Below are 12,346 nucleotides of genomic sequence, written 5' to 3'. Positions count from 1 at the left end.
TAGGAAGTTACTGAAAATATTCTCTAGCCTTGTCATGAGTAGAAGCAAAAACAATTTCAGGCTTGTGGATTGATATAGACAAGATTATACCAGTTTTTTATATTACAGCTGTTGCTTTAACTTAAGTTATGTTTTCCGTTACAGAATTCATTCATGCAACCAACAAGCATCGCTCTTTAAATAAACTTGGACCTCTCATGAATGCAATTATGTGAAAATATCTATTCATTATGCATAAGTCACATGTCTACAGTTGAAATCTATTGCCATGGAAATAAGCGATCATAAATGTTTAAATGATGTTGCAAACTAATGCTCTAGGCATGGATAAACTCTTTTATAAAAATGCACTCTTTCTTTGTTTATTCCATAATGCACACTTTATGGCTTCCTTGTGATGTTCTTTCTCCAATTCAGCATGTTTCTTTCGATTGTGCCAATAATCCACTTGATCGTCATTAACCTTTTTTATTTCTCGAGTCGGGTGGAGTTTACTCTTGCAAGATGAGCACTATGCAGACATGGAAATTATATGAAGGAGCAATTGAAAGTGAGGAACATATTGTGTAGAAGTTTGGATTTCAACCACACCACAGAAGTGTAGAAGTATGCCATCCTCTACATGAACTCCACTAGATAAATGATGGAGAATGCTGAACCACCACAGTTTGGCCAAATAATGGTTGAGCTTCACAAGAATAGGGATCAACCTTAAATTACTATGTAGGATGCAATGACGATTGTATATCACTAATTTCTTCTATACTAAACTCCATTGGCCTGTCAAGGAGGCCAAACATACGAACAGAGGAATGCAGACAATGGAGATCATGAATAGTAGGATATACGTGACACGGGACATACCATTACCCAATCATGGAGATCATTGCTCACCATGTCCACATGCATTACGATCATGATCATGGAGCTTAAGGAAACCTAGAGCTTTTATTTTAGTTCCAGTATGGGGAACATGAATTCACCCATATTTGGAATCATGGTTTCTCCTCTAGTAAACGATGTATATTTCTTTCTCATACCAACACATGCATGTCGACTCTAATAAATTTCCAGCAGTAACTAAAAGAAACTGTAAAGACACTGATCATATATCAATATCCTGGTGTGACGCACTTTATCCGTGTTCATTCCAGTTGTTGGGGCACCACAATGAGCATGTTGACATGTTTTTCCTCACAATCATGAAAACAATGTCCATTAACTAAACATACTTCCGAGCTCTATGCAACATCCAATGCTAACTTTGAAGAGCATCCTTCTTGTGGGCACATCAAGGCTCTATGAGAAGACCAATTACCTCCTCTTGATGCACATCCCATCAACTTTGTTCTGGGCAGCAATTTCCAGGTACGCAGAACCCAGGATGCAAGATATAAAAATTGTTTATGGTGTTGCATTACGCTCTACCGTAGACAACCTGAATGATGTTTTGATTGGTTACAACACAAGATGGTGGACGTTGACATTACTCCACACCATGTAATTTACTCATGAAAAGACATCCACTGTAGCATTCATATCACTGATCGAGTTATATTGCCCTTTCAAAAACTAACCGGCCAATGTCAGCATTTCCCCATTTCCGACAAGCACCCAACAGAATAGGATGGCTAGGACAATAATCACCACGAGGGATAAGTGCCAGTGCCTTCTCAAAGTGGCCTGCTGCACTGAAAAGACCCACCATGCAGTTGAGATGGGGTAAACCTGGTGAAAAACCATACTTTGATGTCATGTCCATAAAATATGTTTCACCCTTATTTACTAGACCAGAGTGGCTGCATGCATTCAGCACACAAAGAAATGTAGGGGGATCTGGGAAGAGACCCTCCTCTTGCATCTTCTCGAAACAAGTCAATGCTTCTTCACCCAGTCTCTGGTGCGCATATCCTGAAATAAGTGTAGTCCAACATGCAAGATCACGGATGGTGAGCTCACCAAATACTTCCTTGGCTTTCTCCACTTCACCACATTTTCCATACATGGCCATCAAAGCAGTGCTAATCACAACATCTTCTTCCAAGCACCTTTTCTTAATCTCATAATGAATTTGTTTGCCCTTGGAAATCGCACATATATTAGCACAAGCCTTTAGGATGGATGCGAATGTGACGGAATCGGGAGAAAAGCCTTCTTTCTGCATCCGATCAAAAAGATTGAGTGCTTCCCCATCCTGGCATTGTTGGGTATATCCACAAATCAATGCATTCCAACAAACCGTATCATGAACTGGAAGCTCATCAAATAGTGCTTGAGACATCGTTAATGCACCACATTTGGCATACATATCTACCAAAGCATTGCCAAGTGCACTGTGCTTTTCTAGAATGTTGCTCTTACTAATGCATTCATGGATTTGTTTGCCCTTTTCCAGAGATCCTATGCTACCACAAGCTTTGAGAACACAAATATATGTAATCGCATTTGGCTCAATGTCCTCCCTAATCATTCGCTCGAAGCAATTCAGTGCTTTCTCACTTTTCCCTTGCTCAACATACCCAGCTATTAATGCATTCCAACATACTATCTTCTGGTTAGGAAGCTCATGGAAGACTTGCTCAGCTACTTTGAGCGCACCACATTTAGCATACATATTGACTAAAGCAGTACCAAGCATGATATTCTTCTCTATAAGTCTTTGCTGAATGATTACATTGTGAATTTTCTTGCCCTTGTCAAGAGCCTGTATGCTCGCACAAGCCTTCAAGACACAAATGTAAGTTACAACATCGGGAGAGAAACCTTCCTTTTGCATTCTCTCAAAATGGATCAGTGCTTCTTTACTCTTACCTTGGTGTGCATATCCATCAATTAGTGCATTCCAAGAGACTACATTCCGAACCAAAAGTTCATCAAAGAGTTCTTGAGACTTTTCCAGCATTCCACATTTCGCATACATAGTGATTACAGTTGTATCAAGAGAGATGTTTTTCCCCATCATGTCCTTCTTCACAATCTCATCATGGATCTTTGTTCCTTTATTGATGGCTCCCATGTTAGTACAGGCCTTCAAGATACAAATGTATGTGATGTCATCAGGAGAGAACCCTTCAATATGCATTTGGTCAAATAAATCAAGAGTTTCTTCATTACGGCCATGTTGAACATATCCAGCAAGCAATGCATTCCAAATAACCACATTTCGTACCCACAGGCCATCAAATACTTCTTGTGATTTTACTACTGCACCACATTTCGCATACATAGTTACTAAACAGCTCCCAATATAAGGATGTTTGCCCAATAAATCAATGCTGACAATTTTGGCATGTATTTTTGCGCCTTCCTGCAAATTTTTTTGCTTCCAACAAGTCTTCAATTGAGAAATGATGTTTGAAATAGATTCTTTCATTAATTTCTAAAACCTCCTTCCCATTCTTATCTTTATGTATTGGTAGTAGTAGAATAAACCTTCTCCTCAGTTCTTCAAAGATCCAAGGATTTAAGCACGACCCACCATCAGGAATCCACAGACATTCATTAGTGATGCTGTGTATGAAGGGTGGGGATTTGGGGGTTGTCTAAATAGGACAAAAATGGTCTATTTTGTTACAAGGTGCTGTTATGAAGCAGATTGAAGGTGTAAAGAGAAGAGGATTGAATGAATCTGTCTTACCTTAGGGTTATTATGGTGATGGTGGTGGTAACACTCAGAAAGGTCTCTAAAGCAGCGCTTCCACGGGGGTTAAATCTCCTTCGGTTCCATCCTAGTCGCCATGGATTTTAATTAATAACAAAACACACACACACACAGAGTAATCGTCAACGGCTCGGTTCGAACCGAACCGAACCGAACCGACTCCGATGTTACACACACAAAGGCTGGTGTCTATTTGCAACCAAATATTAATAGGCCTAGTGAGGGAATCGTGGTCATGGACAATCCAAGGATAGCTTCGATAATCCTCTGAAATCTGCATTGTCAGATCATTATCTAGTAAAACAAAGCAACCTAGCTTTGTCCCGCTTTTGTCATGTATAACCCGACTTTGTCCCTACGTTTGTCTTTTCTAACCTGGGTATGTTCCAGCCTCCTTTGTCATTGACTATTTTTTCTAACTGCATCTAACAGCTTAGGGCCGGGTTAGAATCATTGGCCCTACTTAGACAATTCATTGGCAGGGGTTAGAAAATCCATCGACCGTTATGAAATTATTTGGCCAAGGTTAGAAACATTAGCCCGGGTTTAAATTTCATTGGGACGGTTAGAAATGAGCACATACTTTTTCTAGATAATGATCTAAAGTTGGAGATTCTAGAAGATTATCGAAGCCATCCTTGCACTGTCCAATACAACGATTCCTACACCTCTCCTACTTAATATTTGGTTGCAAATAGACAGGTGAGTATATGTATATGTATATGCGTGTAGGTATGTATGTATATAGACATGTCTATATTTTAGGAAATTTACACAAAAATACCCCTCCCTCAATACTCTTTCATATTTCTAAGTCGTGGAGTCTAATGCTATCAAGTTCATAAGAAATTATCTCTTGTTATATGTCTTGGATATAACTCATCCAACTATGGGTGAATAACTATAACGGACAAGGATTGAACTTCTGGTTCTTGGGGGAAGTACCTTGATATGAATCATAGATTTTGTTTCCTACCTTGTCTCTCTCTTCACATAATCAAGAAATTTTGAGAGAGAGAGAGTTTAACTAATCTTACAACATTCTTGAAGGTCTACTTTGCGGTAACATTCTCATTGTTGTAGTCACAATAATAAGTGCTTTTTGTATTGTCATGTTGTTATACATACTACTTTCATGAGAATCAAGGGGTTCTCTAGCAATTTCACGAAAATTCAGGGGTATTTTTATCAAAGAAAGAATGTATTCTATTGGGTATTCACTATGGAGTTATTGAGCATTCCTTAGACATGTAACCAAATGTTATCACTTACTAAAAAGTAAAGTTATAACTTATGATCAATGAAGTGTAAGATAATATAAATAAAAAAAACATTTCACCTAACGCACTTGGGAACATTCACACTTTATACAAAAAAAAATATTGAGGGAGAACAAATCTTTTATCTCATTGGTTGTACATTAAACATTCTTATTTAGAAGGATGACAATGTCACTTGACATCCACAAATTCATCTACATCTTGGTAGATGTAAACTTGACCAAGTTGATTGTAAAGTAGCTGACACGCAAGCTCTTTCAATGACCAAAATGTTTGTGTTATAACTTATAATGAGCCAAAGATCAATGGGTCTAGCACTCAAATACTCTAAAATGCATTATAATATGTCACTGGTCAAACATCAACAAAATATTAGTCAAGAGACTCATTATTAGTTGCGATCGTTACATACCAAACTAAGAAACTTCTTAGCATTATATCCCAAAATGAGCATTTGAATATGTACGAGGATAAGTGAGAGTTAAGGTTCAAAGAAGGGATGACGGCCAATGAAATGTCTAGCATCTTGAAACATGCATTGAGAGGGCACACTCACATGTTTACCCAAATGTTGATTCTTCAATTGTTATAGGCATAACATTACATACCAATTTTAATGGGTTACGGGTAGGATAGTCAAGAAACCGATTGTCCTAGGATTTGAGACAAAAGCCCATATGGGCGGATAACACATTGTGGTCTGGGGGGGCCCTTAAGTGTTGAGCTATATATAAATTGGACAAGCTACCCCTCTTTCAATACGACATCTTGAGACGTCGTTTGAGACGCCACTTACTAGTGGTGAGTGCAAAGTCATTCTAACATCCAAGCTATATAAAAGAAGGTAATAATATTCGGTGGGATTTCGGCTACAGAGTGAAACCTCCAAGGATTGGGTGGAACATGAGGATCTGTTAACATTCGCCTATTTCTTGTTCTAATTCCCCGTTTCGCGACACACTAGCACCTAATGTCTTGTTCTAATTTCCCATATCGCGACACAGTAGTGCCTAATGTCTTGTTCTAATTTCCCGTATAGCGACACACTAGGGAAGCATTACATGGAAGGAAGGTGTGGATAAGGTTAAGAGAGTTGGTCCTTGAATAAGCCATCTATGTTGGTGGTAGGTCCACAAAAACACATGGACATGCTCTGCCTCCACCTTTGCACCTTTATCTTTGCAACTTGTCTGTCTATCTGTCTTTCTCTGTTTCTTTCTATCTATCTATCTATCTTCTTCTTCTTCTTCTTCTTCTTCATTCATTCATTCATTCATTCATTCACTCTTCTCCATGACCCAAATCTGAGTAGTGGTAAGCCCTTTTACTCTTACAAGATCCCAATTAATCAACAAGAAACTGCCCATCAATCAATTCATAATTGAAACCCCTCCCCCCCCCCCCCCCCCCAAACAAAAGAACGGTTATAACCCAAATAAGTTCCAAATTTTTTATTAACTGAAGGAAAAGAAAATGGTTGGTGTCATTGCATTTCCCTTTCCTTTTAAAACTCTGATTCCTGTGTGTTAATGGTAATCTGTCTGTCTGTTTTTTCCCATTCCATCTCCATGGTGAAATGAGAACGCCCCCCAAAAAAAGCAATTGTGTTTTTTGGGGAAACTTTTAAGATCATGTGAACAAAATCCGTTTCTGGTTGATTTCATGGAGCATTTGTTTTCCTCAGATCAATCTCTCTGTCTGTCTGTCTGTCTATGTAAAATAATGCTTTCTTCAATTGAATCTTCACACAGATCCCATGTATATATATACATATATTGATGGAGAGAATTGGTTTCTCTTTGTGGTTAAAGTTCAGACATCCCATGTAAAAAGAATGCATATGATCCAAGACACTAGACCTAGCACACACACACACACACACACACACACACACACGACATGTACATATACATAAACCAATGCTACCAAAAGCTTAATAGACACACGCGGTTTCTAGATGATTGTGTTGAATGGATGTTGGCACTGGGTCACGCACAATTTCTAGAGTCTTTCCTACACGCATTTGATCTTGCATTTACCATGACATTGTGCATAGACAAGGTTCCTTGCCTCGCTACCTAGGTATATGCACAAATCTCATATCAGATAGTCCTAATCCGCAATGTTGCGTGAACCATAGCTTGTGAAAGTCGATAATCTTCCTTGGTGTATGCTCATGATGTCGTGTCTTTGGGACAACATGTCTAAGACTTCTTTTGCATGCATTATGATAACCCGTGTTTATTTCTTTAGTGTTTGTATGTGTGTTCTGTGTGTGACAAGAAGGGACTAAACATTCACACATACTTATGACAACAGCAATGGGGAATCATTTTTCGAGGCAAAAGGATGTCGCCAATGAGATCAAACAACTCACAGAGCTATTGAAGTCAGAAGGTGTGGATTTCCCTGGGAGTGACTTTGAAACCACTCAGGCGAGGGAGTGGATGAACAATTTGAACCTAGACAATGTGAAACTCAAGGATGTTGTGTGGCCTGGCTCACATGACTCAGCTACAGACACTATAGGGCTTCCATTCATTTCTCGCCCATTCGCACAATGCCAGAGTCACTCTATCTATAAGCAACTTGAACGTGGGGTTCGAGTCATCGACATCCGTGTTGAGCAAAATCGGCTTGTTTGCCATGGGATCTTAAAGGGCTATCATGTCCAACGAGTGTTAAATGATGTGAAGAAATTTCTCCAAGACACTAAAGTTGAGTTCATCATACTTGAGATCAGGACGGAGTATGGCTATGAAGATCCGACAAACTTTGATACATATCTAGTTGAAGAGCTAGGAGAAAATTTGATACCACAAGATGAACAAGCTTTTGACAAGACACTAAGGGAACTCTTGCCAAAGAGGGTATTATGTATATGGAAACCTCGGAAGGCCCCGGCTCCGGCTCCTGGAAGTCTACTATGGAGTTCTAATTATATAAAAGACAATTGGACAGATGTTGATTTACCCTATACTAAGTTCCAAAAGAACATGGAATATCTTGAGAAGCATGGACCAGTTGGTTCTAGGAAGTACTTCTATAGGGTGGAAAATACTTGCACTCCCCAACCGGACAATGCAATTGTTTGTGTGAAGCCAGTAACAGAAAGGATTAAGCCTTATGCAAGGCTCTTTGTCTCTCAAGCTCATAAGAAAGGTTTGGGTGATAGATTGCAAATCTTCTCCTCAGATTTTGTGGATTCAGATTTTATCAATGTTTGCATTGGACTTACTGTTGCGAGGACTTCTAGCTAGCAATAATTGTAGCATTTTAATGCCTAAAGTTGATACACCCAGTGTGTGTTGTAAAATAAAGCGATCATGGTCGCATGTATTTGTAAAGTCATTCACTTATTTGGTTATTTAAGAAGATATGACATTCCTAAGGCATAATGTGAAAGCATTGCCTTCAAAAATCAAAGAAAAAGATTTCAAACATCATTGAGAATGTTTTCTTGTATGTTCACTAGTAGGGTTACCAACCTTGATGAAATTCTAAAATCAAATGTATCAAGCATGATGGTATGTTGTTGTGGTGTTAACTTGAGCTTTGTTGCATTCAGGTTGTGGGTTTCAGTTTGTTACAAAAATTCCGTTTGCTCCTAAGAAAAACTTTACAATATTACATCAAGATGAAGACGAGAACATCAGTCTTCATCTCCGAAGTTTTTGTTTACATTTGGAGGTTACATCAAACAAGGTATTTGATGATGCTTAGGTTGCTTCTCCCATTATTTGTCCTTACATAATCACCTTTTCTTCTCCGATAAGTCCACATTGCTGATGCACGAAGACATCAAACTTCCATTTGTGCCTCCTTCATATGATGAATCAATTCATCTCTCTTGTTAATTCACCACATCTAGAAAATGAGTTTTTGATAACAAGTGTAACATTGTAATTTGTGCTAATAATGCTCCTTTTGATGGTGAAGTTTGGCATGTAACCATCTCACTTGTGCCACATCTCATCTAGTTTCCAAGAAATTCACATAATCTTCTGGATCCTAATCAACAGCCATTTTGTACTTCAATCAATCCACTGAAATATTACATGCTCCTTATGCTCTTGCTCCCTCATGCAAAGGTATGAGGATCCCCTGTTAACCTTTTATACACTTTTAGGGCGTTCTCCTTTTTGTATTATATCTCATCTGCTTCACAAAAAAACTCATATAAAGTTGTCCATCTCTACTTCAACCAATCCACTACTAGCTACGTCAACATTGGAAGTTGCATATATATTATTTATGCAAACATATGACCCAGCACATTTTGCATTCAGATGGACTAGATGCTCAAAAGCCCATCTTCCGAGCTCCATTTTTTCCCACTTTTGGCAAGAACCTAGCAAAGATAGCCACGATGAGAAGCGATCAAGGGGTGACACATTCTCAACCACAATCATAGCCTTGTGAAACTGACCAGCTCGACCAAAAAGGTCAACCAAACAAGTGTAGTGTTCAGGTGTTGGTTTCACACCACACAGAGTGTCCATCCAATGAAAATACAAGTCTCCCTCTTCCACCAGTCCTCCGTGACTACATGCACTCAACAAAACTAGAAAGGTAACCCCATTTGGCAATATACCTTGTGCTATCAATAGGTTAAATAAAGCAAAGACATCATTGGATTGACCATGTTGACTGTATCCAGTGAGCAATGCATTCCAAGAGACAATATCTGGCACCAAAAGCTCATCAAAAACTTCTTTGGCTTTTGAAAGGGCACCACATTTGGCATACATGTCCACCAAAACATTCCCCAGCATAATATGTTTTTCTAGCAATCCTTGGTTTCTGCACTGAACATGTATAGTTTCACCCTTCCAGATCATTCCCATACTACTAGAAGCTTTCAAGGTGCATGCAAAGGTGACTGCATCTGGGGCGAGACCCTGCTCATGCATTTGTTGGAAGAGCTTGAGAGCTTTATCACCGAGGCCTGAATTGGCATATCCACTGATCAATAGTGTCCACAAGACAGCATCAGGTTCTCGAATCTGATCAAATGCTTCTTGTGCCTTTGTAAGGGCATCGCAAGTGATGTACATGTCCACAAGTGCGGTACAGAGCACAAGATTCTTTTCTAATAGCCCTTGATTGCTAAGCTCAGCATGTATCTCTTCGCCAATCTCAATTGATTTCAGCTTCCCACAAGCTTTCAGGATGCAAGAAATGGTGACTGAGTCAGGTGACATGCCTCTTTGACACATCTGTCTATAGCAACTCAATGCTTCCATGCAGAGCCCATTTTGGGCATATCCGTTGATCAATGAAGTCCATGTCACCACATTCTTCCTCGGAAGCTCATTGAACACTTCCTGAGCTTTTGAAAGGTCACCACATTTCACATACATATCCACCAACGCATTTCCCAGCACAACATCTTTTTCCAGCAACCCCTGTCTTCTTCGGACTTCACCATAAACATCCTCTCCAACCTCTATCGATTTTGAGATACCACAAGCTTTCAGCATGCAAACAAAGGTGACACCATCTGGGGAGAGACCCTCTTCTCTGATTGTTTCAAAGCATTTGATGGCTTCATACACAAGGCCATCCCGAATATATCCAACAAGCAATGCATTCCAAGAGACAATATTTCGGATTGGGAGCTCATCCAACATTTCGCGTGCTTTCACATGCAATCCACACTTGGAATACATATCCACCAATGCAGTGCCAAGCACAACATTTCTTTCTAACAACAACAATCCTCGCTTCTTGATCTCGGCATGTATGGTTTCCCCATCTTTGGCTAACCTTAGAGATCCACATGCTTTTAAAATACAAGTAAAAGTTACTGAATTCGGGGAAACGCCCTTTTCTTGCATTAGCCTAAAGCAATTTAGAGCTAAATTGTCAAGACCATTCTGGGTATATCCTGAGATAAGGGCATTCCAAGACACAGGGCTAGGTGTTGGACTTTGATCAAAGACTTCTTGGGCTTTTACAAGGTGACCACATTTGGTATACATACTAATCAAGGCATTATGAATACATATGTCTTTCTTGAAAAGGTTTAAGTCTTCACAGCGGAGAATATCGGTGTGAATTTGGATACCTTTTCCAAGGTCCTTTCGCTCGCCGCAGGCTTTAATGGATTCCAGAAGAGAAATCTTCTTCTCATGATGACTATAACTACAATCCATCAGAATCAGAGCTTCTGAACCATGGCATCTTGTTGAATGATCCTGCAACATATCAGAGATGGGTAATGTTTGGGTAAGGGAAATCAAACGACAATGGTGAGGAAAGTGTAATATATGAGCATGGTTTTAGGTTCAAACTGATTGGGTTGTATTACCTCTGAATGTTGAATGCAAGACCTAGGTTGTAAGACCTCCATAACTATGGGTCATATCTCTGCTAAGCATATATGAACAATATAAATAGCCTTTCCAAAAATATACACATCTTAGGTTGATTGCAAGACCTAGGTTGTAAGTAACAATCGGCAACGGTTCGGTTTGAACCGAACCGAACCGCAAAACCGCGACATAACTGTAAAAACTGTTTGGTTCGGCTTTTTAATGGTTCGGTTCGGTTTCAACCATTAGAAACCACGGTTTAAATGGTTTAACAGTTTTTTTATTTTATTTTAAAAAAGTTTTTTTTTTTTTTAAGAATTGTTTTTAAACAATCTTTTCATTTTCATGTTTTATTCTCACATTTTAGGAAAATCTTTAAAATTTTGAAAATTTAAATAATAAAATTTTTAAAATTTTTAAAATTTAAATTTGACCTAAGTTGAAAACCGAAACCAAACCACGAAACCGCGGTTTTACCGGTTTGATAGCTTAACGGTTTGAATTTTTTTTTAATGGTTCAATACAACGGTTTTATGGTTCGGTTCAGGTTTCTAAAAAAAATTACGCTTCAGTTTTGACCCTCTCGAACAAAACCGAACCGCTGCTGATTGTTACTTGTAAGATAGACAGAAAGAAAATCCGTCCAAAAATATATCGTCCTCTTCTTATCATAGTATAATGAACAATACCCCTTTCCTCTAGTTTGAAGATTGTGATGACTACCAATCATAACTCTTTGTGGTGTCTCTGGGAAATCAGGCGAAGTAAAAGTCGACGATTGATGGTGTATCAGTGCATCTCCACTATTATGCCATGCATCCAACTATTGAATAATTGATTTCCTCCCTAATTATCTTGCTATCGATGCTACTTATTACACTAATTGATCATTGATAGCAAGATAAGCGTGCTCCTAATGACGTTGATAATGCTTATTGACATTTGTATGAGGTGTTTGTATCTTGATCTTATCATGCCAACGTTTACATATTTCGTTTCGTTGTTGATGTTATTTATTACAATGTGTGCAAACAATTAACGTGTAAATCGGATCGAGAGGCAAATAATACTAGTGCAGCTTGACTTTA

At 38.8% G+C, this 12,346-nt stretch overlaps 2 protein-coding genes across 2 annotated transcripts; one reads left to right on the top strand and one right to left on the bottom strand.

Moving 5' to 3' along the window:
• Positions 1 to 799: 799 nt before the first annotated feature.
• LOC147852094 (pentatricopeptide repeat-containing protein At3g09040, mitochondrial-like) lies at positions 800 to 11,333 on the bottom strand. The gene is made up of 4 exons (XM_087334414.1): positions 11,255 to 11,333; positions 9,120 to 11,141; positions 3,479 to 3,542; positions 800 to 3,366 (listed from the first exon to the last, which is right to left on the bottom strand). Exons 1-4 carry the CDS (start codon positions 11,294 to 11,296, stop codon positions 1,553 to 1,555), a joined length of 3,942 nt encoding a protein of 1,313 aa, XP_087190540.1. The 5' UTR covers positions 11,297 to 11,333; the 3' UTR covers positions 800 to 1,552.
• On the top strand, positions 6,135 to 8,463 carry LOC147852095 (uncharacterized). Its single transcript, XM_087334449.1, has 2 exons — positions 6,135 to 6,255; positions 7,261 to 8,463. The coding sequence occupies exon 2, from the start codon at positions 7,263 to 7,265 to the stop codon at positions 8,199 to 8,201; it is 939 nt and encodes a 312-aa protein (XP_087190575.1). The 5' UTR covers positions 6,135 to 6,255; positions 7,261 to 7,262; the 3' UTR covers positions 8,202 to 8,463.
• Positions 11,334 to 12,346: the final 1,013 nt, after the last annotated feature.

The sequence above is a fragment of the Azolla caroliniana genome, unplaced genomic scaffold, assembly GCF_043228905.1.
Source record: "Azolla caroliniana isolate FFs.n. ecotype wild unplaced genomic scaffold, voAzoCaro1.0.p SCAF_18, whole genome shotgun sequence".
NCBI classification, from domain to species: Eukaryota; Viridiplantae; Streptophyta; class Polypodiopsida; order Salviniales; family Salviniaceae; genus Azolla; species Azolla caroliniana.
This window is presented reverse-complemented; position numbering and strand designations above follow the sequence as displayed.